At 37.8% G+C, this 26453-nt stretch overlaps 2 protein-coding genes across 3 annotated transcripts in view; one reads left to right on the top strand and one right to left on the bottom strand.

Moving 5' to 3' along the window:
- Positions 1 to 3010: 3010 nt before the first annotated feature.
- Positions 3011 to 7729, bottom strand: FBXO48 (F-box protein 48). 2 transcript variants are annotated; one of them, XM_032873750.1, is made up of 4 exons: positions 7626 to 7729; positions 6809 to 6952; positions 5299 to 5715; positions 3011 to 4928 (listed from the first exon to the last, which is right to left on the bottom strand). In XM_032873750.1, the coding sequence occupies exons 3-4, from the start codon at positions 5677 to 5679 to the stop codon at positions 4767 to 4769; spliced, it is 543 nt and encodes a 180-aa protein (XP_032729641.1). In that variant the 5' UTR covers positions 5680 to 5715; positions 6809 to 6952; positions 7626 to 7729; the 3' UTR covers positions 3011 to 4766. The 2 variants fall into 2 exon arrangements, 1 of the variants encoding a protein (XP_032729641.1); XR_004384570.1 differs by lacking the exon at positions 5299 to 5715 and having other exon boundaries at positions 4819 to 4928.
- A 214-nt stretch (positions 7730 to 7943) lies between these two features.
- The window catches only part of APLF (aprataxin and PNKP like factor), a 77548-nt gene continuing 59038 nt past the window's right edge, over positions 7944 to 26453 (top strand). The window contains exons 1-2 of the mRNA XM_032873749.1: positions 7944 to 8242; positions 22950 to 23021. Of these exons, the coding sequence (XP_032729640.1) occupies positions 8147 to 8242; positions 22950 to 23021 (168 nt within the window). The 5' untranslated portion in view covers positions 7944 to 8146. The remainder of the gene's footprint in view (positions 8243 to 22949; positions 23022 to 26453) is intronic.

Below are 26453 nucleotides of genomic sequence, written 5' to 3'. Positions count from 1 at the left end.
GTAAAAATTCTCACCAAAATATTAGCCAATAGGATCCAACAGTACATTAAAAGGATTATTCACCATGACCAAGTGGGATTTATTCCTGGGCTGCAAGGTTGGTTCAAAATCCGCAAATCAATCAATGTGATACAGTACATTAATAAAAGAACCAGAACCTATGATACTCTCAGTAGATGCTGAAAAAGCATTTGACAAAGTACAGCATCCTTTCTTGATCAAAACTCTTCAAGTGTAGTGATAGAGGGTACATACCTCAATATCATCAAAGCCATCTGTGAAAAACCCACAGCGAATATCATTCTCAATGCGGAAAAACTGAGAGCTTTTCTGCTAAGGTCAGGAACATGGCAGGGCTGTCTACTAACACCACTGCTATTCAACATAGTGCTAGAAGTCCTAGCCTCAGCAGTCAGACAATAAAAAGAAATAAAAGGCATCTGAATAGGCAAAGAAGAAGTCAAACTCTCACTCTTTGCAAATGATACGATACTTTACATGGAAAATCCAAAAGACTCCACTCCATAATTGCTAGAACCCATATAGGAATTCAGTAAAGTGTCAGGATGTAAAATCAATGCACAGAAATCCATTGCATTTCTATATACCAACAGCAAGACAGAAGACAGAGAAATTAAGGAGTTGATCCCATTTACAATTGCACCTAGAACCATAAGATACCAAGTAATAAACCTAACCAAAGAGGCAAAGAATCTGCACTCAGAAAACTATAAACTACTCATGAAAGAAATTGAGGAAGACACAAAGAAATGGAAAAACATTCCATGCTTATGGATTGGAAGAACAAATGTGGTGAAAATGTATATACTACCTAGAGTGATCTACACATTTAATGCAATCCCTGTCAAAATACCATCAATTTTTTTTCAAGGAAATAGAACAAATAATCCTAAAATTTATATGGAGCTAGAAAAGACCCTGAGGGGCGCCTGGGTGGCTCAGTGGGTTAAGCCTCTGCCTTTGGCTCAGGTCATGATCTGAGGGTCCTGGGATCGAGCCCCACATTGGGTTCTCTGTTCAGCAGGGAGCCTGCTTCCCCCTCTCTCTCTGCCTGCTGCTCTGCCTACTTGTGATTTCTCTCTCTGCGTCAAATAAATAAGTAAAATCTTAAAAAAAGAAAGAAAGAAAGAAAAGACCCTGAATAGCCAGAGGAATGTTGACAAAGAAAACCAAAGTTGGCAGCATCACAATTCCAGACTTCAAGTTCTATTACAAAACTGTCATCATCAAGACAGTATGGTACTGCCACAAAAAACAGACATATAGATCAATGGAACAGAATAGAGAGCCAAGAAATGGACCCTCAACTCTATGGTTAACTAATCTTCGACAAAGCAGGAAAGAATGTCCAATGGAAAAAAGACAGTCTCTTCAACAAATGGTGTTGGGAAAATTGGAGAGCCACATGTAGAAGAATGAAATTGGACCATTTCCTTACACCATACAGAAAAATAGACACAAAATGGATGAAAGACCTCAATGTAAGACAGGAATCCATCAAAATCCTTGAGGAGAACACAGGCAGCAACCTCTTTGACCTCAGCCACAGCAACTTCTTTCTAGGTACAACACCAAAGGCAAGGGAAGCAAGGGCAAAAATGAACTATTGGGACTTCTTCAAGATCAAAAGCTTTTGCACAGTAAAGGAAACAGTCAACAAAACCAAAAGACAACCAACAGAATGGGAGAAGGTATTTGCCAATGTCTTAATCAGATAAAGGGCTAGTATCCAAAATCTATAAAGAACTATAAGGATCTATAAAGAACAAACTCAACATCCAAAGAACAAATAATCCAATCAAGAAATGAGAAGACATGAACAGACATTTCTGCAAAGAAGACATCCAAATGGCCAACAAACATATGAAAAAGTGCTCCACATTACTCAGCATCAGGGAAATACAAATCAAAACCACAATGAGATACCACCTCACACCAGTCAGAATGGCTAAAATTAACAAGTCAGGAAACAATAGCTGTTGGCAAGGATGTGGAGAAAGGGGAATCCTCCTACACTGTTGGTGGGAATGCAAGTTGGTGCAGTTACTCTGGAAAACAGTATGAAGGTTCTTCAAAAAGCTGAAAATAGAGCTACACTATGACCCAGCAATCGCTGGGTATTTACTCTGAAGATACAAATGTAGTGATCTGAAGAGGCACCTGCACCCCAATGTTTATAGCAGTAATGTCCACAAATAGCCAAACTATGGAAAGAACCCAGATGTCCATCAGCAGATGAGTGGATAAAGACGTTGTGATACACACACACACACACACACACACACACACACACACACGGGAATACTATGCAGCCATCAAACCCCCCAAATCTTCCAAATTGCAGTAATGTGGATGGAACTAGAGGGTATTGTGCTAAGTGAAATCAGTTAATCAGAGAAAGACAATTATTATATGACCTCTCTGATATGAGGAGTTTGGGAGGCAGGGTGGGGGCCATGGGGGATAGGGAGGGAAAAAAAAGAAAGAAGATGGGACTGGGGAGGGAGACAAACCATGAGACTCTTAATCTCAGGAAAGAAGTTGAGGTTTGGGGTGGGTGCGGGGGTAGGGATAGAGTGGCTGGGTTATGGACCTTGGGGAGGGTATGCACTATGATGAGTGGTGTGAATTGTTAAGACTGATGATTCACAGACCTGAAGGAGATATTATATGTTAATTTAAAAAAATTAAAAGTTAAAAATTTAAAAATTTTTAAAAAACAATGAAAAAAACCCAAAACTCTTTAGGATGACCCAGTAATTAAAAATAATTGATACTGGGGCACCTGGGTGGCTCAGTTGGTTAAGCAACTGCCTTTGTCTCAGGTCATGATCCTGGAGTCATGTGATCGAGTCCCACATCAGGCTCCCTACCCAGTGGGGAGTCTGCTTCTCCCTCTGCCGCTGTACCCTCTCATGCTCTCTTTCATTTTCTCTCTTTCAAATAAATAAAATCTTTTTAAAAAAATAAGTGATACTTTTGGGTTAAGTTTATTTTCAAATATTTATTCCAGAACATAAAACAAAACATTTCTATTTCCCTGTTTCTCTCTTACAGCTTTTGAGAAGACTAAAACAATTATTCATGTATTTGCATTAATAGTAAGCAACCCATCTATCTTATGGGTTGTACGTTGCATTTCAGTACAGTGTTGTCTGCTAATAATATAGCAAATTATTTTTATTATACAATCTGGGAAGGATTAAAATAAATAATATAGAAATAATTTAACAAATCTTTGTGGAATACCTACTATATTCCAGGTTTGGGGAATATAACAATAAATAAATGGTCCCTGCCTTCAAGAAGCTCACAGTCTAAAGGGGGAGACAGACAAATAAAACAGACAATTTAATGTAGTAGACAGCTTTAAGAGTGGTATGTACACAGAACTATGGGAACTCTATTTAAGGTCACTTAATCCAGAATGGTACAATCTAGGGATGGTTTCCAGGTAAAGAGGGTAAGTTTTACAAGAAAGTTTGCCAAGAAGAGAGTTGGGTGTGTGGGAGGTGGGAGGAATTTCTCTAGAAGGGATTGTTAATTAGTCTTAAAGACGGCACTGCCTGGTCTTCAAGGCCCCTTCTAGTTGATCCTCACCTGCTTGATCCAACAAGGGGCATTTGTATAGAGTGAGGCATCCTTCTGATACTGTGTGTCTTTTTAAAATATAGCTTCCCTGGATTCTTCTTTTTTGTGCTATGGAGCACAATTAAAAAGAAAATGCTATACTAACCAAAATGTTTTGTAGATACTTTTTTTTTTTTTTTTTTTAAACCATGGTGCTAACCACAGATTCAGAATGAACAATCTGGTATAGTAAGTACCATACAATCTACTTTTAAGAAAAAGAGAACAAAAGTTAAACTGAAGGTTCCTGGAGAGGTATAAACTCCAACAAGTCAGGTATATGGGGTTCTCTAAAATAATACATATATTTTTTCTTTGAAATGTGAGGAAAACAAAAAGGACCTGAAGTCCTTTTTCTTGGTTATCTACCAGCAGTACACTAGATGGTGCTAAAAGGTTGTTAGAAAGAAAGCTTTTGCCAAGAAAAACTGGCAGTTCAAGTGTTCTGGAAACTTTCCGTATGTCCCTGAGAGCAGTTCTAGGTCAGTAGGCAAGTGATGGGAATCTTACTCTCACAAGCTTTAGCCTTCAGGTTAATTTTAAACTAAACCTCAAGTTTAACACATTTTAAGATGGGCTCAGTGTTTGACAATTCAATCTGATTCCACTGAAATGGACATTTTAAAGTTATTGAAATATAAATTATACTTTACATTTAAACATATTGTGATTAATTTCATTTAGATAGTCTTCCTAGTGGTCTACTTCCTGTTATGAGCCTAATTAGGTCTACTACTGAATGAATCTCTAATCAGTTTCTTCAAATGGTTTCCTGAATTTTTGAATTACTATTCAGTAGAAAATACGAATCAAACTCTCATCATTAAAGTAGTGCAATATGCTGTTATAAATACATGAAGCAACACATTTTGAAATCACTCCATCAGTATAGTATTTCCTACATAGACATTTCATGATTTTTTCCACCTTACAATAAAACCAGAAAAATTTTTATGAAAGTGCAGAATAAAAACAAAGTTTGACTTTCATTATTTTCTACTTAGTTTTCTTCTAAATGTTAAACATTAAAATGGTAAACAACAACAACAAAATGAACCTAAGAGTCATTTTAGTTTCAAAGTCTCAAAGTTATAAGATCTTGATAATTTTTCAGCTTATCTTTCCAGTTCTGCTTCTAGAATTTCCCCCCACGTATCTACATCCATTGGGTACATCATTTTTTCTGGTAGGCTCAGAGGAGAACCTATGTTGCTGTATCTGCCACTTAGCCATTCGTGTTTCACTTTACTCTTCTGGTAATTCCTCAGTAGTATTACCTGAAAGAGATAAATCATCATTGTTAAAGAACGTAGTAGGTGGTTGGTGAGTAAGTTTGTTTAAAACCAGAAGAGTTGATTGACAGGGCTGAAAAGAATATAAGTATGTACACTGATAAACACATATACTAATAAATGTGTTGTGTGTGTATGCGTACATGTGGGCATATGCATACGGGTACACATGCAAGGAGAGCCACAGAGTTTGCTGTGAGTTTTGGATAAAGTAGAAGGAAGTAGCTAACAAAGGAATATGCCTAAATTTAGGATTAAAAAAAAAATGTAAAAGAATGGATGGGATGGTTTTTAAGAGAAGAGTAACTTCAAAAGCCAACACACTCTGTATGCCACTCTGTCTAGTAAATCCTACCTCCTCATGCAGAAGGTGGAGTTGGCCTACCACCACATTGTCAAAAACACTACAGACTACAAAGACTAAACTTATTCTCCAGGAGTATCCACTTTCTAGATCATCGTCTATTTCTCTTTGGCATACAGCTCCTAGAGTCAAGCAATGAGGTTTCCGCAAGGAGTCACTGTTTCTTACTATGTTATTCCAGCTCTTGCAGGTTAGTGAAGCCCTGCACAGACTCCCAATGTCTAGCTGACTGAAAATTTTAAAAGTAACTTCTGGAGGTAGCAGTTCAACAAAGTTATTTTGACTCTTTTTTTTTTCCTTCTCAGCATCCACAGAATTCAATTCTATGCCAGAAATTCTTGAATTATGGTTCCTCTTGGAGTTTTTCTGCATAGCTTGATGTCTTAGCAAATTATCCTCATGTGTAACCTAAAAGGCAAAGTTTAAACATGCTCAGTCTTTTCAGATCAGACTATAGAACCTACTCTGAGCCAGATACATTCTGGGTATGATTTAAAGAATCGTAACTTTCTTGACTTGAGTTTTTCAATCTGTAAAATGGGGCCAATGATGCATCTCTTCTGTGTGTTCTTACAAGGATTAACAGGGATTATGTGTAAAGCACTTAGCTTCACATCTGAATTGCACATGGGAGGAACTCAACACATGTTACTCCCCTTCTTCTTTTTAAATGTTTTTGTTAAATGGGTTTGTTTCTAAACATTTGTTTTTCTCCTCCCAAAGAACATTAGCTAATAAAGAGAAGTGATTCTTTACAGACTATAATTTGAATTTAGTAGTAGAAATGACTGTTGTAGGAACATATTTGATTCTAAGCATTTGCCCAAAATATTTCTGAAAATGTGTATGATTCAATTCTCTTAAACTCCTGAATAGTTGTCTGTGGGAACTGATGCCTTGTCATTAAGTTCTTTATCTACAATTTGTGACTAATCATAAACCTGATGTACTTTTGTAGCTTATATAATTACTTATCTACTTGTACCTAGTAGGTAGGTGCTCACAGTCAACATAAATACTATCTGAAATAGACAAGAGGTCGAAGTCCAGGTTACAATGATGACACAAGGACTCAAGTATTCAGTTCAGATTAGTGTTTTAGAAATGGCCTCTTGAAGCTATCCTACATGCATAATTATGAACTAAGAAGAGAAGTCATTGAAGCCATAAAGCAACAGTAACTAACAACTATAAACAATGTTTATGATTCAGCTAGGTACAGCATATAATTAAAGATTATATATATATATATATATATATATATATAAAGGATATATAAATACACATATATATGTATATTTTGGATATACATATCCAAAATCAGTTCAAAGCACGGAGCTATTTTTGCATATAAAGACAGCTCATATTACTTAACATCAGCTTATTCCATATTGCACTTCCTTTTATAATGGGGGGGGTGACAATGAAGGACGAGGGGTTTGTTAAATACTTCTTTTTAACTCAGCTAGTGATTATTCCCTTTTCTAGACATGTTACTCACCTATGTTTCTGGACTTGCCAAGGCCACAGTTGCTCCCATTCATTTGGTTGTTTATGATCCGAATTAGCTATGGTGGTTAGAATTTTAATGTCTCTGCTCAACAGAGGACTTCCTCTTGAAGTTTTGGGGAAGTGAGGAAGCAAACTGATAGAAACAAATTCATGAGTCAAGAACAAATTTTTGCCACGGAACTCATCTCTCTCCCCGTCAATACAAACCAAGCCAAACTACTATATTCTTGAAAAAAAAAAAAATCTCATATTAAGAGAACGTTACCGTGCATTTAGACATTTGTTACTTTTCCCAGAATCTCAATGGGGAATAAAATGCGTCCCCTCGTTATTGTTCTTCCTCATGAGGCAAATTAATTTTTTGAATTTAACAGCTGGGGATGCCTTGGTGAGGTTCCTAAACTCTCGCTAGGCATCTTCTTCTAAGCCCAGTTTTGATTGGATACCTGGAAAACTATCCCTCTTCTGCCGCTTCTTCTTCCTGAACCATACTATGCTGAATTACCTTTCTATTTGGGTAAGAGCTCGCCCCTTTTCAGGTGTCACAGGGAGCAAGAGATCGGGAGGCAGCGCAGATCAACCCCACGGGTCGGAAGGAATGACCCCACATCCCACTGAGCCACCCTCCTTGAGGGTCTCGCGTAGTGTGCAGCTGCCCGAGTCCCAAGAACACGGAGCAATGACAAATAAGCGACAATAACAACCGTCAGCACCGACTGTCACTGCAGTTCCAGAGGGCTGAGCGGAGGCTGACTGAGCAGAGGCTGAGCCGTCCAAACGCTGGCTGGAAGGGAAGACCCTCCTACCTCCAGTGCCACAGTCGCTCCTCCGGCGAATTAACTCCTTCGGAATTCGACTCCTTCGCCATAGTCCCTTCAGTCCCGCCCTCTGTTGGCCCCGCCTTGCTGACTCGGATTTCGCACAGGCGTAGAGAGAAGCGCGCGTTGCCTTTTGGGAGTGGTAGTTTTACCAGGACTCCTCAGCTCAACAAGAGAGGGGAAGGAGACGTCAAGGACTACAAGCCCCGACATACTTCACGGCGCGGTGAGAAAGGGTGGGGGTGGTTAGCCCGGGCTTTTAAAAAATAATTTTGAGGCGGAGTGTTGGAAGAATCCTGCCGCGCGTCACTGGACGGAGGGAGGGGGCGGGACTCCAGACGCGGAGCTGGGGCCCCAGCTGCGCGAGGCCTAGAGACGTTCGAGCCGAGCCTGTGCTCCCCCTCCCCCTGCGTTTTTCTAAGGGCCTTCCTAGGACCCGCGCGTGTCCATGGAAGGCGGAAACGGCTGCGGGGACTGTCTCCTTGCGAAGGGGTGTAGTACTCGCCGCCATGTCTGGGGGCTTCGAGCTGCAGCCGCGGGACGGCGGCCCCCGGGTGGCCCTGGCGTCCGGGGAGACGGTGATCGGCCGCGGGCCGCTGCTGGGAGTAAGTGTGGCAGGGGGGATCTGCCGGACCCGGAGAGCCTTGTTAGGTCCTCGCTGTTTCTCGAAGCCCTACTCCCCGTTTCTGGCTTCCCCGCTACTACGGCCCTGCATGTCTGGATTTTAGAAGTCTGCGAGCAGCACGTTTTTCAGTCAACTTTAACCAACTCACAAACGTTTCCTTATGTTGCCTTTAAAAAGCACTGACTTGTATTATCGTTATTACAGTCTTACCCAGAGGTCGGCAAGCTAATGTCCCCGAGTCCCAATATAGCCTGTTTTTTACCGGCCCACGTAGTGAGAACGGCTCTTAAGTTTTAAAATGTGAAATGTAAACAAACAAAAAGCCTGCTAGCCTTTCAGGGAGAATCATTGACCCACGGGTTGAGGATATTGTCTCTTGGCCTGACAAGGTACAGTATTTATAGTAGACTCTGGCCCTTTACAGAAAAAGTTTGCCAACCTCTGATCTTAGCTTTCCTACAGTAATTTCTTTTAAGCTTTTGGCCTCTTGTCGGACTGCATGAGCCTTACTTTTATTGTAATAGTCTTTTCCAATAATATCAGCAGCTAACCCTTATGTACTGTGTAATGTTCCTGGTGGTGATCTAAGGTCTTAACCTATACCAACTTTATAACCCATTCAAAATCCTGTGAGTTAGGTGCTCTTACTATCTTCATTGTTCAGGTGTGAAAATGGAGCCCTAGAGTGGTTATTTAAAGATTTAGGACACATAGTGCCACTGAGCTATATATTCTCCACCCTCCTTAGGATGTTTAAGAGTAAGAAAATTTTCCTGTTGCGTTCTGGAATTACATAGGTCTCTACATAAAACATGTATTATTGTCTTAACATTTAGCGTATCTTGTTTAGTGCCTACTTTGTGTAGCACATTTGCAGGTGGTAGCACTGTGGTGGAGATGTGGGTCTCTGCCTTCAAGGAGTTTTCTCAGGCTATGGAGACAAACCTGTGTCAGTGAGCTAGTATCAGAGTAAAGAGTGTGGATTATTACCCGGGTTCACTTTCAGTGTCTAAGTGGAACAGTTAGGCCTTAGGACCCTTCTCTGAGCAGGAAAAGGAGTGGTAATTGGGGGTTCTGATGAGGTCAGTTCTAAAGCGGTGTGTGTATATGTGTTTGTTGCATGTGTGTACATGAAGTAAGGTATTGAGAAAGTTGAAGTTTACTTGCCGTTTATCTGTTTTATTTGTTATTAACATATAATTATTATATGTTATTAACATATAATGTATTGTTTCCAGGGTACAGGTCTGTAATTCATCAGTCTTACACAATACACCGCACTCCCCACAACACATACTCTTGCCAGGGTCCATCACCCAGCCACCCCATCCAGCACCCCTCCACTTTAGCAACTCTCCGCTTGTTTCCTGAGATTAAGAGTCTTTTATGGTGCTGTTTATTTTTTAACTGGACAAGTAATTACTTAAATATTTCGATAACATTCTGTTACATTTCTCCATAGTTTAATTTACACAAACATTTGAGAGAACTGCCTGAGAGGTTTTTTTTTTCCTCCCACTCTTGTCTCTCTCTTTCTCTCTCTCTCTCTATATATAAATATATATATGAAATGTTACAGAGTATGTGCTTCATCTTGAAATCTTACGTCTGGTGACAGTTGAGTTTTGATTTGCTCAACAAATTGTATCACCAGTACAGAGTACTGTGGATCTGGTGAAAAGATTGATAAATTTTAGGTCTGTGTTTTATAAACGTAGCAACAGGTTACAGACCCTTTCATTGTTTGTAGCTTATCTTTGTATTATAGGCTTGCTGAGGTGAGATGAGCATAGTTGGTTTCTGTCTTAAAATAGTAAGAGTAGAAAGGAGTAGAAAGCTAGTCTATCTGGTCAGAATTTTACTTCTCCTTTTCAAATAATCATTCAGTGATGAGATTCTCTTGCCAAGTTTGGCAACTGTTAGAAGTGGTTATGAACAATGTCCTAAATGTGTTGGCAGGAAAAATTTGAAGAAGAAACAAATCAGGTTGTGGTTTTAAAGATTTTGGAACTGACATGTTTCTTCCTTTGCAGTAGTTAAAACTCAACATGGGGGGGCAACAGGGTGGCTCAGTTGGTTAAGTGTCTGCCTTCCGCTCAGGTCTGATCTCCAGGGTGTCCTGGGATTGAGCCCTGCCAGGCTCCCTGCTCAGTGGGGAGTCTGCTTCCTCCCCTCCCTCGCCTTCTGTGTCCCCCCATAAATAAATAAAATCTTAAAAAACAAACAGCGATGCAACATTAAGGCACTGTTTCAAACAGCAGAAATTCCAGTGAGGCTTTTTTTTGTAGTGTGAGAGAGCAAAGACTTAGTTAAAGTAGGAAAATTCAGGCAGCTCATTACAAGTTATTCATAATGATTAATTATTAATATGTGATGATTAATAATAATGATTTTGGAACTCACTTAACAAATCATGTTTTTTGGAGACAAGTTTCACAAGCCTTCATGGCCATACAAGCATAAAGGTTTATAATTCCAGTGTTTAAAATGGGCTTGGTGGTGAAACAATTTGATAAGAATGTCTTTACATTTTTACAGTGGCAAGAAGACAAAGATAACAGAGCACAGTGAAATTTAATTTTCTTGGGCCATTTGCTTTAGTGGGAGTCTACAGTGAACCCAGGGTCTTTGTTTACTAGGTTGTAATTCTGTTTTATGATCTATACCAATTAAAGGTTTTACGGCAGAATGAATCTCCATGGAATTATTCTGGGTGAAAACAGCCAGTCCCAAAGGTTACATATTGTATGAATTTATTTACATAATGCTATTGAAATGATGAATTATAAACATGGAGAACAGATTCCTGGTTGCCAGGAATTAAAAGAAGGGGGGAACCGGGGCACCTGGGTGGCTCAGTGGGTTAAAGCCTCTGCCTTCAGCTCGGGTCGTGATCCCGGGGTCTTGGGATCGAGCCCCACGTCCGGCTCTCTGATCGTCAGGGAGCCTGCTTTGATTCCTCTCTCTCTGCCTGCCTCTCTGCCTACTTGTGACCTCTGTCTGTCAAATAAGTAAATAAAATCTTTAAAAAAAAAATAAATAAAAGAAGGGGAGAAGAGAGTAGGAGGGAGTTGGTATGGCTATAACACAGCAACATGGGGGATTTTTGTGGTGATGGAAATGTTTTGTATCTTGACTGTATCAATATCATTATCTAGTTGGGATATCCCATTATAGTATTGCAAGATGTTACCACTGGGGAAAACTGGGGATATGGTACAAGAGATTTTTCTGTATTGTATCTTCTAATTATATGTGAACCTACAATTATCTTAAATAAAAAATATACTTTAAAAAAATGTTTTATAGTAGTACAGCATCTCAAGCAACAGAGGACCTTTAGGCCAGATTATTTCCTTCATGGTTTTTCTTTTCTTTTCTTTTTAAAGAAGATTTTATTTATTTATTTGACACACAGAGATCATAAGTAGTCATAGAGGCAGGCAGAGAGAGAGGAGGAAGCAGGCTATCCGCTGAGCAGAGAGCCTGATGCAGGGCTCGATCCCAGCACCCTGAGACCATGACCTGGGCCGAAGGCAGAGGCTTAACCCACTGAGCCACCCAGTTGCCCCTGCTTTATGATTTTTCTTAAATAAAACTGATTAGACTCTTTTTAAAAAGCTGGTTATGCACTTAAAACTACTATTTTTGATTTCAAATTTTCCTTTTTCTATTTTGATAGGGTTTATATGACACATTTCTTTCTGATCTTTTTCCTCCAAGGGAATAGGACAACATAGCTGTCTAGGTAGTCTTCCTAATGGCTGGTGTATGGAATTGACTGCTTTAACTGAAAAGAGAAGAGGCCCACAGTTGTAGGTGGAGATAGTCAGGCGCTCTAGTATAGACTCTTTCCTGGCATCAGTTCACCACCCCAAGAATGCTCTAAGTGTCCTACAAAGTTTACATAAAGTAACCAGTAAGTACTCTGGCCTGGCAACTCTGCATTATTTCTGCTTGTTGCAGAAGCTCACTAGCTGTTCTGGAATGCTGATCCTACCTGGTTCCCAGGGATGTGCTAAGCACCCCTAGCTGCTGGATATTCCTCCCCCCTCCCACCACCAACTGCCTTAGTTATTGAGCCCAGTACAGTGCCTGGCACATAGTAGGCCTTCCATGTCTCTCTTTTTCATTTTACCAACCCTCAAGAAGAGCTTATTTGTAACTCAGGTGCGAAAAGGATATAGAATTTTGAAGTGAATTTAAATATAGTAAAGAAGCAGTGCTACCAACTGCTAAAGCATATGAAGCACCATTCATGATGGATTAAATGTTAGCACTTTCCCTATTTTATTGAGTAATGACTTGGTAAATTCAGAAAATAGTTGAATATATTCCAGTCAGAATGGAGGGATGAAAGAGAAGTTGTTACTCTCAAGAAACTACAGTTTTATAGGTATGAGAGACAGAGAAACAGGTAACTAAACACTGGTTGCAAATGGGAATGGGGACCAGAGCCAGGCAGGCACCTTGAGTAAGTGAAATTGGAGGGAGGGAGAAAACCAGGGATGATGGTAACTAAAAGCCGTGTCCTAGATGACAACTGCCTCAGTTTGGGGAAGGCCACAAGGAAAGGGATCTGTAATGTGGTCCCTGCTCTCCACCCCATGCCTACCTGGTAACAGTGTCCTCTTGTTATTTTCAAGAGTAGTGAGCAATCTGGATTTTTAAGCATAACCTCTGACTTTTGAAAGGTCACATTCAATTAAAAGTTTTGTTTCAGTATCATGAGCCAAACAGAAAAGAATGTTCCATGATACAGAGAGGTACAAGAAGGAGCCCTCAGTTAAGATGAGGCTTCAGGGAAGGTTTCGTGAACTCAGTGGCATTTAGCTGACTTTGAAGTGTCAGAACAGTTAGAAGTTCGGTCGGTAGAGAGTGGATGGTAGAGAGGGAACGGCCCTTCAGTCTGAGGGAACGTATGATCTATGATTTCCTGGCTCGGTGATGCAATGTGTATGACATTGGATGACTTGCTAAGTCCTGACTAGGCCTGTGGGATAATCACATTACATCACTGTTCCCCTTTAACTTCTAGGGACATTGTTGCTTAGTTTTAGGTTCATGGCAGAATTGAGTGCAGAGTCCAGAGAGTTTCTGTAGGTACCTCTTCCCCCATCACCTCCCTATCAACATTTCATACCACAGTGGTTTATTCGAAGAACCTATATTGACTTGTCATTATCATCCAAAGTCATAGTTTAACACTAAGGTTCACTCTTGGTACGCATTCTTTGGGTTTTATCAAATGTGTAATGACTCATATGACTATTATAGTATCACGCAGAATAGTTTCACTGCTCTAAAAATGCTCTGTGTTCTGTCCTTTCTCTCCCAACCTCTGGCAACTACTGAACTTTTTACAGTCTCCATAGATTTAACTTTTCCAGAATATTATATAGTTGGAATTATACAGTATGTATATAGAGACTTTTAAAGATTGGTTTCTTTCATTTTTTTAAAAAAAGATTTTATTTATTTGAGAGAAGGGCACAGAGAGAGCAAGAGTGGGGGCAGGGCAGGGAGAGGTAGAGGGATAAGCAGATTCCCTGTGGAGCAAGAGCTCCATCCTAGGACCCTGGGAACATGACCTGAGCCAAAGGCAGACCTTAGCTGACTGAGCCACCCAGGCGCCCCTAAATTGGTTTCTTTTAGTAAAGGTTCCTCATGGCTTTTTAGTGATGAGTAATAGTCCATTGTCTGGATGTTCTTTAGTTTATTCCTTTACCTACTGAGGGATATCTTGGTTATTCCCAGTTCTGGCAATTATGAATGAAAGCTGTTACAGACACCCACATGCAAGTTTTTGTGTAGACATAAGTTTTCAGTTCATTTGGGTAAAAACACCAAGGAGCTCAGTTCCTGGATCATATGGTAAGTATGTGTTTAGTTTTGTAAGAAGCTGCAACTGTCTTTCAAGGTGGCTATATACCGTTGTGCATTCCCATCATCAATGGATGATTTCCTGTTGTTCCACAATCTCACCAGCATTTTGTGTTGTCAGTGATTTGGGTTTTGGCCATTCTGATAGGTGTATAGTGAATTACTTTTCTTGTGTGTGTGTGTGTGTGTGTGTGTGTATATCTATATATATATATACATATGTATATATATGTACATACATATATATTTATTTCTAAATCAGTCTCTCTAAACTGTCTCCTGGATATTACTCAACCTGAATATACCGTCTTCTCACGTGCCTCCATACCTCTGTTTGACTTCCTTCCTCTGGTAATTTGATTCTGTAGGTAGCATTTGGGTATCTGTATTTTTAAGAACTCTGAAGATGATTTTGTTGCAAAATCAGAGTTGGAAACCTCTTCTAGACACATGAAGAATGCTTGGCACCGAGCAATTCTTTAAGAAATATCTGCTGAACTGAATTAAATAACTATGCAGAAACTTTGTACCAAAGTCTCAAGTGGGGATTTAAACCCGGTTTTGTCTGAGTTCTGTTTCTGTTTTTACTCATTATGTTAACTCATAATATATTCTTTTTTTTTTTTTTTAAGATTTTATTTATTTATTTGACAGAGAGAGATCACAAGTAGGCAGAGAGGCAGGCAGAGAGAGAGGAGGAAGCAGGCTTCCTGCCGAGCAGAGAGCCCGATGTGGGGCTCCATCCCAGGACCCTGGGATCATGACCTGAGCCGAAGGCAGAGGCTTTAATCCACTGAGCCACCCAGGCGCCCCAACTCATAATATATTCTTGATAAGGACGATTCTCACATTTGTGTAGCATTCACTTTGCAAGTAGCATTGCAAGCCAAACAGGTTGGGTGTCTTCAGATTTCAGTAATATTGGTTCAGCACAGATCCATCATATTGGCTGACAATCAGCAACCTTGACTTAGGAGCTCAGAAGGTATTGGATTTTACTTTTTAAAATCTAAGTGATCCATATTTCACCAGTATTGTGGATTAAATAGATGCTTGTGAGGTAGCCTGATAACCTAACTACTATTATACCATTAGTCTTATGGGAAAGTATTTCACAAGTTTCAAAGACCCATTTCACATCCAGTTATTAATAATAACCTTTTAAAGCGAGCTTACTGGAATCTGTCTAGAGAGCCTCTGGCAAAAATCAAGTTTGTTTCCTCAAAATTGCCCTTTGTTAATATCAGAAACTGACCTTTGGTACATTCCAAGTGTAATAATATTAAACACTTTGTATCAACTAACTTTTGCCCTGTTGAGGAATAAGATGGACTTAACCAATGTTATGACAGAGTCTCAGTTTGATTGAGCTCTGGAGTGTGTCCTGGATCTGATAACTTGAAAGCACTCTTGATAAGAAAATTACATGGTTTGTCAGCTGGTTTACAGTAACCAGCCTCCCATCCAAGTTACTAACCAGGCCCCACGCTGCTTAGCCTCTGAGATCAGATGAGATTGGGTGTGTTCAGGGTGGTATGGCTGTAGACTACAGTAACTAGTCTCTACTTAATTCAAGTCTTAATTTTAGATTTTCTTTACTTGCCACATACACAACTTTAAGGAAAATATTTTATGTAAATTATGTCTGAAATAGGTGCTGTATTTCTTTAGGTTTATGCATTTTCTCATAATACAGACTGAAATCCCATACCAGAGGGTTGTTTATTTTTCTCTACCACAAAAGTTTGAATTTGTCACTTTTTAATTTGTCTGTTGTATTTATGTATGTATTTATTTATTTATTGTCTGTTGTTAATAGTGCAAACCAGATAATTTTGTGTGATAGCACTGTAAGTTATAAAGTATTATATAAGAAAAATCTACCCTTTGGTGTGTTATATAATTTATACTGGAAAAAATGAATCTTCCTTCTTTTCGTTTATGTTTATAGGAGCCAGACTACCTGGGGACATTGTATTTATGAGATATATTACACCTGTCTGTGATATTCAGAAATTTCTCTAGGGAAACATTTTAAGAAAAATCAACTGCTGTTGGCTTTTCAGCTAATATATATAGGCAAAAGTGAAATGAAAGGTACCATTGTATTCTGTTTCAGGATCCAGTAGCTTTTCGCTTTTACTTTATTCAGGTATGTTTTTTATTTTTTGAATGTTGGAAATAATAAACAAATAGGTCAGAGACCTTGATTCAAAACATCCAAGCATTTCTGCTAGTAGCATAAGAATATCTTCATTTTGTTTGACTTCAATAAATGCCAAAAATAAATATTTGGCAAACAAATCACAGTTCTTTTATGTTTTCATGTCTTGTATTTTAGCACAAACTTCATGTCTTAAAAGCGAGGCATGAAGGCAAACAGAAAGGACTTGTCCTTATCATAATGCATGAAACATTCAGTTTAGAACCAGAAAATCAGAGATAAGAGATCTACATTTTATTGATACAACAGTGATACAAAAACAGTCCTGTCCCCATTCAAGAAACAATATGAAGAATTCAAATAAAAAGGGTTGGTTTGTTCTGTAGTATCTGAAGAAGAATTGCTGTCACTTTATCTGTTGTTAACAAAGGCTAGGGGTGGATGCTTGGGTGGCTCAGTGGGTTAAGTGGCCGCCTTCATTTCAGGTCATGATCCCAGGGTCCTAGGATTGAGCCCCAGAGCAGGCTCCCTGCTCAGTGGGGAGCCTGCTTCTCCCTCTGCCTGCAGCTCTCACTCTCCCTGCTTATGCTCATGCTCTCTCTCTCTGTCAAATAAATAAATAAAATATTTAACAAAAACAAAGGATGGGGTGATTTCAGCATTACCTGTTAGCCTGTGTATTCTTTAGCTCCTGCTGTATGCTATGCAATTTTTTTACTATTAAAAAAAAAAATCTTGGGCTTGAATGTTCAATTTGGTTAGCTTCTCTGTTTTCTAATATTCCTTCTCTGACTAGCTGAACATAAATTTATTATTAGATGTCTAGTATCAATATAACTATTGTTGGAGTAAAGGATATTAATCATAATTGCTTTTGGCAACAGGTAACAGAAATGTGACAAACAGCAGCTTAATCAAACTGAGTTTTCTTTTGTAAGAGAATCTCTGGGGCAGTCAGTCCAGGGCCTGTGCAGATACTCAAGGAATGGGCTCTTCTGCGTTCTTCCTTTTTCATCCTTTGCAGGTGGCTTTCATACCTGCAGGCTTAAGATGGCCGCTGTACCTTAAAGTGTCCCATTTACACAGTAAGAAAAGGGAAAGGCAGCAGGCAAAAAAGTCCATGCCAGGTGAGCCTGTTCCTTGTTATCATGAAGACTGTAATTTTTCCAGAAGCTCCCCTGTTTTAAAATAACATAGATATTGTTGTTTTGTTTAGGAATGGTGAGGCCAACAGATTGGAAGATGATTGGCATTGAAAAGATAATTTATTATTCACAGTTCCCAAGAGACAGAAGGACACACAGTGTCATGTGGGGCCACATGAGGTTGGTTGAAGGTAGAAGGCAGAGCTAGGGGAACTGCAGGAAAGACTTTCTTACGGTTTTCTCAGCAATGGATGGGCAGGGCAAAGCTAGAAGGTATAGGATGATCTAGTTTGAATAGTTTTATGGGGCTCTGAGTTGTAGGGCCTGTCCCTAGTTGTCTGATGCCTAGTCCTGGGGTGATTGGGGCAGCATAAGAGCCAGGTAGAGCCATAATTGGGAGTACAGGCTTCAGATTGGTTAGTTTGCATATGAAAGGTATCCTTGCAGGTAGTCACTGACTGTCTTTAAGAAGCCCATAACCCTGGGAGAGGTCGTCTTTCCTTAGTCCAGTATGCCAATATCAAAACATTAGATGCGGAAACTAGAAAATCTGGTTAATACACAACTCTTAACATCCTTTGTTAGAACTTGTCATTTGGCCATCCATAGCTACAGGGAATTCTGGGCATTTGGATATTTTTAAATGGGTACATTGTTATCCTAAATAAAACTGGAATAAATATTAGTACTGAAGAAGAAATGAATAGCTATTGATGAAGCAACTAGTAGCATCTAGTACACAATGTCACATGTGAAGAAAAGGCATCTAACAGTATAGGTGTAGTTTAAATCATAAGTTGCAAATTCAAATGCCTGCAGAGGCCAGGTATACCATTGTGAAGTGTACTCAGTGGAAGGTTATAGGGAATGCTGGGGACTGTGGTGAGATGGAAGGTACATATGCTTTTCAAAGCAAAACGTAAAAAAAAGAAAACAAAAACCTGAATGAAAAGCCTGGCTACCAGTTTGTGGTGCCTAGTCTAAAACAAAGAGGTTTAAAAAATTACAACTAAATAGGAGACGTATCAATTTTACTGAAATTAGTGTAAATTAAGTTATACTTCATTTATGTTATTTAGCAATCATATACTGCATTTTCTAGATAATTTATTTATTTTTAGAGAGCGGGCACATGCCTGTGTGAGCAGGGGGAGGGGTATTGGAGAGAGAGAGAGAGAATAATCTAAAGCAGCTCCACACCCAACGAGGAGCCACATGCTGAGCCCTATGTGGGGCTCATTTCTCACAACTGAGATCATGACCTTAGCCGAAATCAAGAGCCAGAGGCCTACCTGGCTAAGCCACCCAGGTGCCCCGAAATTGTTGATGATGTTGTGTGGTCGCTTTGGGAAGGTGGAGTCTGTCAGACTTCTCCAGTGAAGACACAGTTCCTGTTGTGAGTAATTTCTGCAGTGATGCTTTGAGACTTCAGAATATTCTTTTTCCCATCAAGCACTCATCTGAAAGTTAACACCCATCGATCCTTTACTGAGTCAGTTATTATATTGGTAGTAACAAAATAGTGATTTTTCTGGTTCCATCATTTTTTCTTCATCAGTTGGCATTCTTTTATGAATAAGAGCTTTTCCTCCCAGCCCTAGCCCCATCTCCTTTCTTGAGTTCAGTATGAACTCATGGATTATTTTGTATTCAAAATGTGTGTATTCCATTATTATCATTATTCATATTGGTGCCCAGATTGTTCCCAGTTTTGCTGGACCAGTAAGCTGCTGGATGTGACATATATTTTCATTATTTCCCAATCAAGGTGTGACTGTTTGGGGGAGTTTTCTTATCCATGCCCCACTACACCTAGCTTCTCACTCCCTCTCTTTTTTTCTCCCAGTTCACTTGACTTTCTGTTCCAGCATAGTAACATTTGGTTGCATTTCGTGTTTCTTTCCCCTCTTACATGTAAAGCTTGTGGTAATCTCTGTCTCTTAGTTGCACTTTAGATGTGAATATAGGTGACTTTATTTGTTCTATTTGTTGATCTCTGATTTTTTATGTGGTGTGATTAGTATTTAGGTGGCTATAGTTATTTGATAGGAAATTGGAATTCCTCTATTTTAACTATTTTTATGGCTTTCTAAAATGTGAAATGTTTCATTTTCAAATGAAGTTTTCATTTAAACACGATAATCAACAAGTAAACTTGGTTAAATATTTAGTAACTTATGAAGTATGTAATGCCTTTTGTCCCTAGACTCAATAGCTTCTAGCCAGAGCAGTCTTTTTGAGTCTTTGGGTTTCTTTGCTTTTCTATAGCTTGGTCGTTTCACTTGCAGACCAACATCAGTCATTTTTCCCCATTGTCAGTCAGTGCACCATCTACTAAGCCCTATCCACTTCATTGTCTACTGGGAGTAGAGAATTAGAAATTCAGACGAGATTGGGTGCATTCAGGGTGGTATGGCCATAGACTCTTGGGAATTCCAATAACATATCTTGTTAGACTTGGCTATGACATTAGAATAAATGGGACCAAATGAAACCCAAAGACCTTCTGGAGTTTTTTTTAGGGCTTGATTTTCTCAGAATGTCTATTTGCTTAATAAATAGTCATTCTGCCTTATTTCCAGTACTTTAGTATGTTCTAGTTTAGACAGTTAAGCTGATGGTAAATACTCTAAAAAATGTATTTTATGTAATGAGGGAGGCAATAAAATGTTAAAAGGAAGATTGTCTCTAGAATCTGATTCCTTCTGTTAAAGTCTGGTCATGCTTATTGGCTGTGTAACTTTGAGTAGTTGCTTAACATCTTTGTACTTTAATTTCTCACTTATAAACTAAAGATAATAGTGTCTTTTCTGCAGGTTTTGTGAATATTAAAAAAAATGATACCTGATGAATAATAGGACAGTACCTTGGTCTTGATAAACAATTACTGTTACAGTTAATATAGTAATTAAGAATATATGGATATTTACTCTGCATAAGGAACAGTGATCTCTGCTGGGATTGAGCCCTGCATTGGACTCTCTGCTTGTCAGGGATCCTGCCCTGCTTCCCCCACTCCTCCACCTGCCTCTCTGCCTACTTGTGGTCTCATCAAATAAATAAAATATTTAAAAAAATAAATAAACCTTTAAAGAAAATGAAGCAGGTCATCAGATCTTTAGGATAATCTATTTATGACCTAGCCTCCACATACCCTCTACCTTCTACCCTCCCCACAACCATCCTGAAATCAAAATAAGCTCTAATGATAATTCGTTAAAACTGTAAGCTTCCCATAAAGGGAACATAAATTATTATTTTTTAACTTTTTCATGATTTAGCCATACAATTTAAAAGGGACTGTTATAGCTAAATGCCCAAACAATATTAACTTTAAAGACTCTTTAAAGAACATTTTTTTTTTTTTATATACTATAGAAATGCACAGCTTGCCATGAAATGACATTGTTGTGGAATGAAATGTCCACTAGAGGTCATATTATGCCTTCATATAATTTTTTCATGCCAGTGTCAGGAAAGCCTACTTCAAAGAAAGACTGAGATAGGAAAAGTCCATTATTGCTTCCTGCAAAAATATGGTTTGGAAAAGAAAGAAACTGAAGCTGTACTATTAAAGGAACCATCATTGCATACCATGGTTTTATATTTGACAGTCTGCTGCTCAATTGGTTAGAAAATCAATTTGTATCATTGTGTCTTACTACCCAAGTTAGAATTAGAAGCTTCTTACTCCCTGACACAGAGTAATTTTCTTTTCTTGAAACTGTTTCTAAATTAGTATATGCAGGTATAGAATCATACATGACTATTCTCCCCACATATTTATTTTTATTAACGAGTATAGATTTGGAGTGCTACCTGCTTGAGGAGTGGCCTACACAAGTTACTTCATTTTCAGTTCTCTAGACTTTCAATTTCCAAATTTGTAAAATGTGAATAAACCTATGGCAGTATTATAGTGAATCTCAGCATTTAAGTGAAAGTTCTGTGCAAATGATAGAATCTGTGCACATGGTAAAGTGTGTTATCAGGCAACTGCTGTTGTTTTGGGCCCCAAAGGCACATAATGGGGGAGAATATAGGAACCTCCAGTTTACTTCTCTCCTTTCTGATAGAATAGATTATTAGTTTATATTTACTTTTCTGAGGGGTGGTGGTGTGGCTCAGTCCATTAAGCGTCTGACTCTTGATTTCAGCTCAGTCTTGATCCCAGGTTCGTAGGTTCAAACCCTGTTTTGGGCTTTGCCTTGGGTGCAGGGCCTACTTAAAAAAAAAAAAAAAGTAATATATTTACTTTTCTGAACTAGCCATTGTGGCCAACAGTGTATATATTTTAAGTGGGCTACTTTTAAGATACTTTATTTTAGAGAATGTTCTAAAAATTAACTGTAGCTATTGCAAATACAACCAAATGGAATTCATTCTACTGTGAGGTCTATTTTTATACAGTCATTGTCTTACATGAAGAACTGCTCTCTGTTTAAGAAAAATGAATGAGTACTGATTCCTGGCACTTTCACATTTTTTCAGGTTTTTGCAGAACTAATGGGTTTAATTGAATTAGGCATTGCTGTAGTCTGTTTTTACCGATAATTTTGGCCTTGAGATAGATAATATCAGAGTTGAAGTGATCAAGAGATGGGCCAGATAATTATGACATTAAGGAAAGTTTGTGCATAAAATATTATTATTATGTATCTGCCAGAAATAGCAAAGGCAATCTTAACTATTATGTTTATAGCTTTGCAGGGAAGGCTCAATTGGCAATTTCAGCATTTAAAGTACAAATGATTTCTAAACTCTGGTATGCAGAAGTGCTTGTGAGCATAAATAGAATACTGTTGGCTCAAAACAGGAAGCAAATATATTCATTATATGTTATTATATAATATTAGTATATGTGTATATATTGTATTATACACACACGTACACACACACACACGGATATATAAATGATAATCTTTTCTTCACTGTAAATATTTGATTTTCATCACTTTCCCTCCCACCCTCCTGTTCTCTTAACTACTTAACTGATGGCCCTAGGGCTCCGTTGCTGGTCTGCCTGACCTGAAAAGTTGTAGTCACCCCTTTATATTTACCAGACTGCTGCTCTTTAAATCCTTTTGTAATCATAACATACTATGTATTTCTTGTATTTGAAAGGTTTTCTAATAAGTACACCATATATAGATTTTTTTTCTCATTTTATGAATTTTATTGATAAGAATCCTCACAGAATACCTATCTCGAATGGAAACTATGATAAAAGGCTTTGGAATGTGTTAGATTCCAAATCTGAGTCTCTGCTCTGCCATTTATTCTTCTTATGACCTTGGGCAATTCCCTTAATCCCGGAGTTGTTTCATTATCTGTTCAGTGAGGACAATCATTTTAATACACAGTTGCTAAGTGACTATTTCATATCTAATCTACTAATTTTAGAAACATTGGTATTGGTTTTGTTGTTGTTGTTGTTACTGTTGTTTTTTTATGGAGGTAGCTGTATTTGAAATGTTTATTTTTTCCCCCTGTAGATAACAGACAAGAGAGTGTCCAGAAGACATGCCATTCTTGAGGTGGTTGGTGGTCAGCTTCGAATCAAACCGGTATATATGTTATTCATGAATTGTTTTTAACTTTTTGCCTCTCACCTTTTTTCAGTTCCTGATTAAAGTGGCTTATTTCTAAGGTTATGGAAATAGGGAATGATGTCAGAATGAATATATCCTTATTTCTAGAGGATAATTGGGAGATAAACATCTAAACTATTTATTTTCCTGTAAGGCAGTGCTACGTTTATCTAGTTAGAATTTCAGTTAAAGGGGCACCTGGCTCAGTGGGTTAAGCCTCTGCCTTCAGCTCAGGTCATGATCTTAGGGTCCTGGGATTGGCTCTCTGCTCAGGGAGCCTGCTTTCCCCTCTCTCTCTACCTGCCTCTCTGCCTACTTGTGATCTCTCTCTCTCTGTCGAATAAATAAGTAAAATCTTAAAAAAAAAAAAAATTTCAGTGAAAGCTAACTACCAGTTCATGTATACATTTTGACTGGCTGTTACAACTAAGATTCTATAAGAAAGCCTATAACTGTATAATGGTTTGTTTGAAGGAGGTGAAGTAGTGACTGAAGTCACTTAAATGTTACAGGGTTGTACCTTAATAGATTTCTGTACCTCTGTGTGTAGAATTGAATAATTCTAAAATTTAGACCTTATTAAACTTTAGGGTTGCATAAATAATTTTAATTTGAAAGTTCTTGTTGAGGACTAACATTTTAATTGCTTGCTTTATAGTTTAAGCACTGATATATTATAGGGATATCAGTTCCCGAGGATATACTATGTGATTATTCCTTTCCATTTGCACAGTGTGTTGTATAGGAGAATAGAATATGTGTACAAGAGTCCATCTGTTTTGGACTAGATACTGTGGTGGTAAAATTACTATGGAATAAAATTCATTAATTTGTAATATTTTTAAACCTATTTGTATTTTCATCTTATATACGTACAGCTGCCTTTATTTATCATTAGTTCTTTCTTTTACATGTAAAGTACTTTTATTATCCTATGTTGAGCTGTTTCCAAACACGAGAAGTATCCTTTTAATTCTGGTATTGGAAAAGTTTTGAATAAAGCTGAATTTACCCCATCTCGATTAAATAGATACTTGAAAAAAGGTTTGTATATCATTCTGCATTGTCTTTTCTTGAAAAGTGCTGATAGCTACAGTCATCTCTCCTGTGAGAGCCCCTTTATTTACCATTAGCTGTTCATCTCTGAATCCTCTCCAACTATCCTCTTCTTAGATGAGACCTTCTAGATCATAAGCTTGTTGAATATAGGAACACTGACCCATCTTTGTGTCTTTAGTATCTAGTGTAATGCTGAGCACATCGTAGGTACTTAATTCATATTTGTGAATGCATGAAGAAATGCTGCAGTGAGAACTATCTATGGCACTTTTAAAAGTGGAGATATCATGAATTTTTACAAAATTATGTTAGTCCTAGCACATAATTTCTAACACCATTTCCATGAACAACTATGGCCTAAAATAAACAAGTTTATTTTTATTGTTATTGAAGCATATTGAGGTAGAGAATATAGGAATCTCTAAATTCCTATCCTGACTTTTCTGATAAAGCATATCATTACTTGATATTTACTTTTTTCAAAATAGTAATTATAGCAAATAATACACACGGCTCCTCAAAGAATACCTACAACTGAATACTTACTACATTATTAGGTTTACTACTCTTATCATTCACATTAACGAAATGGAGACCTTCTGGTGAGTATGTACTTTTTGGAAAATGTAACATCTAACTAGTCCTTGATGATTAGATTTCTAGTTATTTTTGATACCAAAGCAGGGAATATCAGCTCCTGCAAGTAGGTTTGTAGACTTTTCTAGATTTGCATTATTAGTATTCAAGTCCTACTATGTATACGTATATCACAGAAATTAATCAATAAGCCAAGACTATTCTTTAGGCAACTTGTAAGACAGATCCTTGGTTTAGACCTGTAATTCCTGATATTTTCGAAGCTTTGCTTTTGTTTCAAATAATATCTGAAAAATTTGTTGTAGCAGAAGAATTGTAGACAATGACATGATCCATTTTGAGAACTCAGCATATTTATTTGTAAGCAAATTAATCAGCTGAATTGTGAAGAATTGAATAGCTATTAGATTTCTTTTTACATTTTTATTTACTCAGTGCTAAGAAGAAATCCTTCTTATAACAAAAGTTACACAGCATTAAATTTTTTATGTATACAAGGTATGCCATTTGGGAAACCGTCATTTTTACTAATGCATTAATATTGAAAAACTTACATATATTTTTTTCTCAGTGTTAATCAATCAGGACATTTATATTTTAAAACTAGATTTTTTTTCCAGATTGGCTTAATAAAGATACTTAACTGGAGTTATGTCTATACCTGGATGAAAAGTATTCAAATATATTTTGAACTTCTATGACTATTCAAAAAAGTGGTAATAATATAAGTATACTTAAATTAAAACTTGATGGAAAATTCTTTCTTTGAGTTAAACTTTATTTTTTGTGAAATGGGTCAAATTTCTACATGGGAGTTTAACAATTTTTAATTAAAAGAAGGTATCTTTTAGAGAACACCTTTCTCTTTTATTTACTTGGTTTTTAATTAGACTGTACTCATACAAAACAACTATATGAAGTCAACAAGTATTTTTGAGTATCAGATGGTGGTAGATACAAAATTAGAAGCTAGAGCCAAAATTCCTCATGACATTATAGATATGAAACTAAAATTTGTTATAATTATTTATTTACACTTTTATTTATACTTTTCTTTTAAATGTTATTTAATATAAATTATGAACTTTCTAGTAAATGTAATCTTATATTCTTGGGAGAAAGATAAATATTTTTTACCCTTTTCTTGGTAGCATTATTTTTGACAGCATAGAATATTAAGGCCTTCCGAAGAATGCGTAATATTATATAGTCAGCAAGTTGTCAAATGGGAATTAGAACTGAGGTTCTTTGAAATCTATCTAAGGTTTGTTTTTTTTTTTTTTTTTTTTCCTCCATTATATTTCCCAACTCAGGATTCTTTTGCCATTTGGTATTCTCTTCTATAAAAAAAAAATTATTGAAGTTAAAAGTAACTGGATTTTTCTTCACAAGAAATTTTTTTTAAAGAGTTTATTTATTTATTTGACAGAGATCACAGGTAGGCAGAGAGGCAGGCAGAGGTGGGGTGGGGAAGCAGGCTCCCTGCTGAGCAGAGAGCCTGACATGGGGCTCTATCACAGGACCCTGAGATCATGACCTGAGCTGAAGGCAGAGGCTCAACCCACTGAGCCACTCAGGCACCCCCATAAGAAATTTTTGTGCCCTCAGTTGAACAGAATTTTATAACTGAAAGCAATCTTGGGTTCAGTCTTATGTATGTGGGAATTTGATTTGGGCCAGAGCTGGCATTGCTTATCATTGGACAAGATGACTTTTCATCAAGAAATGGTACTGGGAGAGTATGTTATTTGT

Source organism: Lontra canadensis, unplaced genomic scaffold, assembly GCF_010015895.1.
Source record: "Lontra canadensis isolate GAN:19392208 unplaced genomic scaffold, GSC_riverotter_1.0 scaffold50, whole genome shotgun sequence".
In the NCBI taxonomy this organism is placed as follows: Eukaryota; Metazoa; Chordata; class Mammalia; order Carnivora; family Mustelidae; genus Lontra; species Lontra canadensis.
The sequence above is the reverse complement of the archived record's forward strand: the minus strand, read 5'-3'. Positions and strand labels throughout refer to the sequence as shown.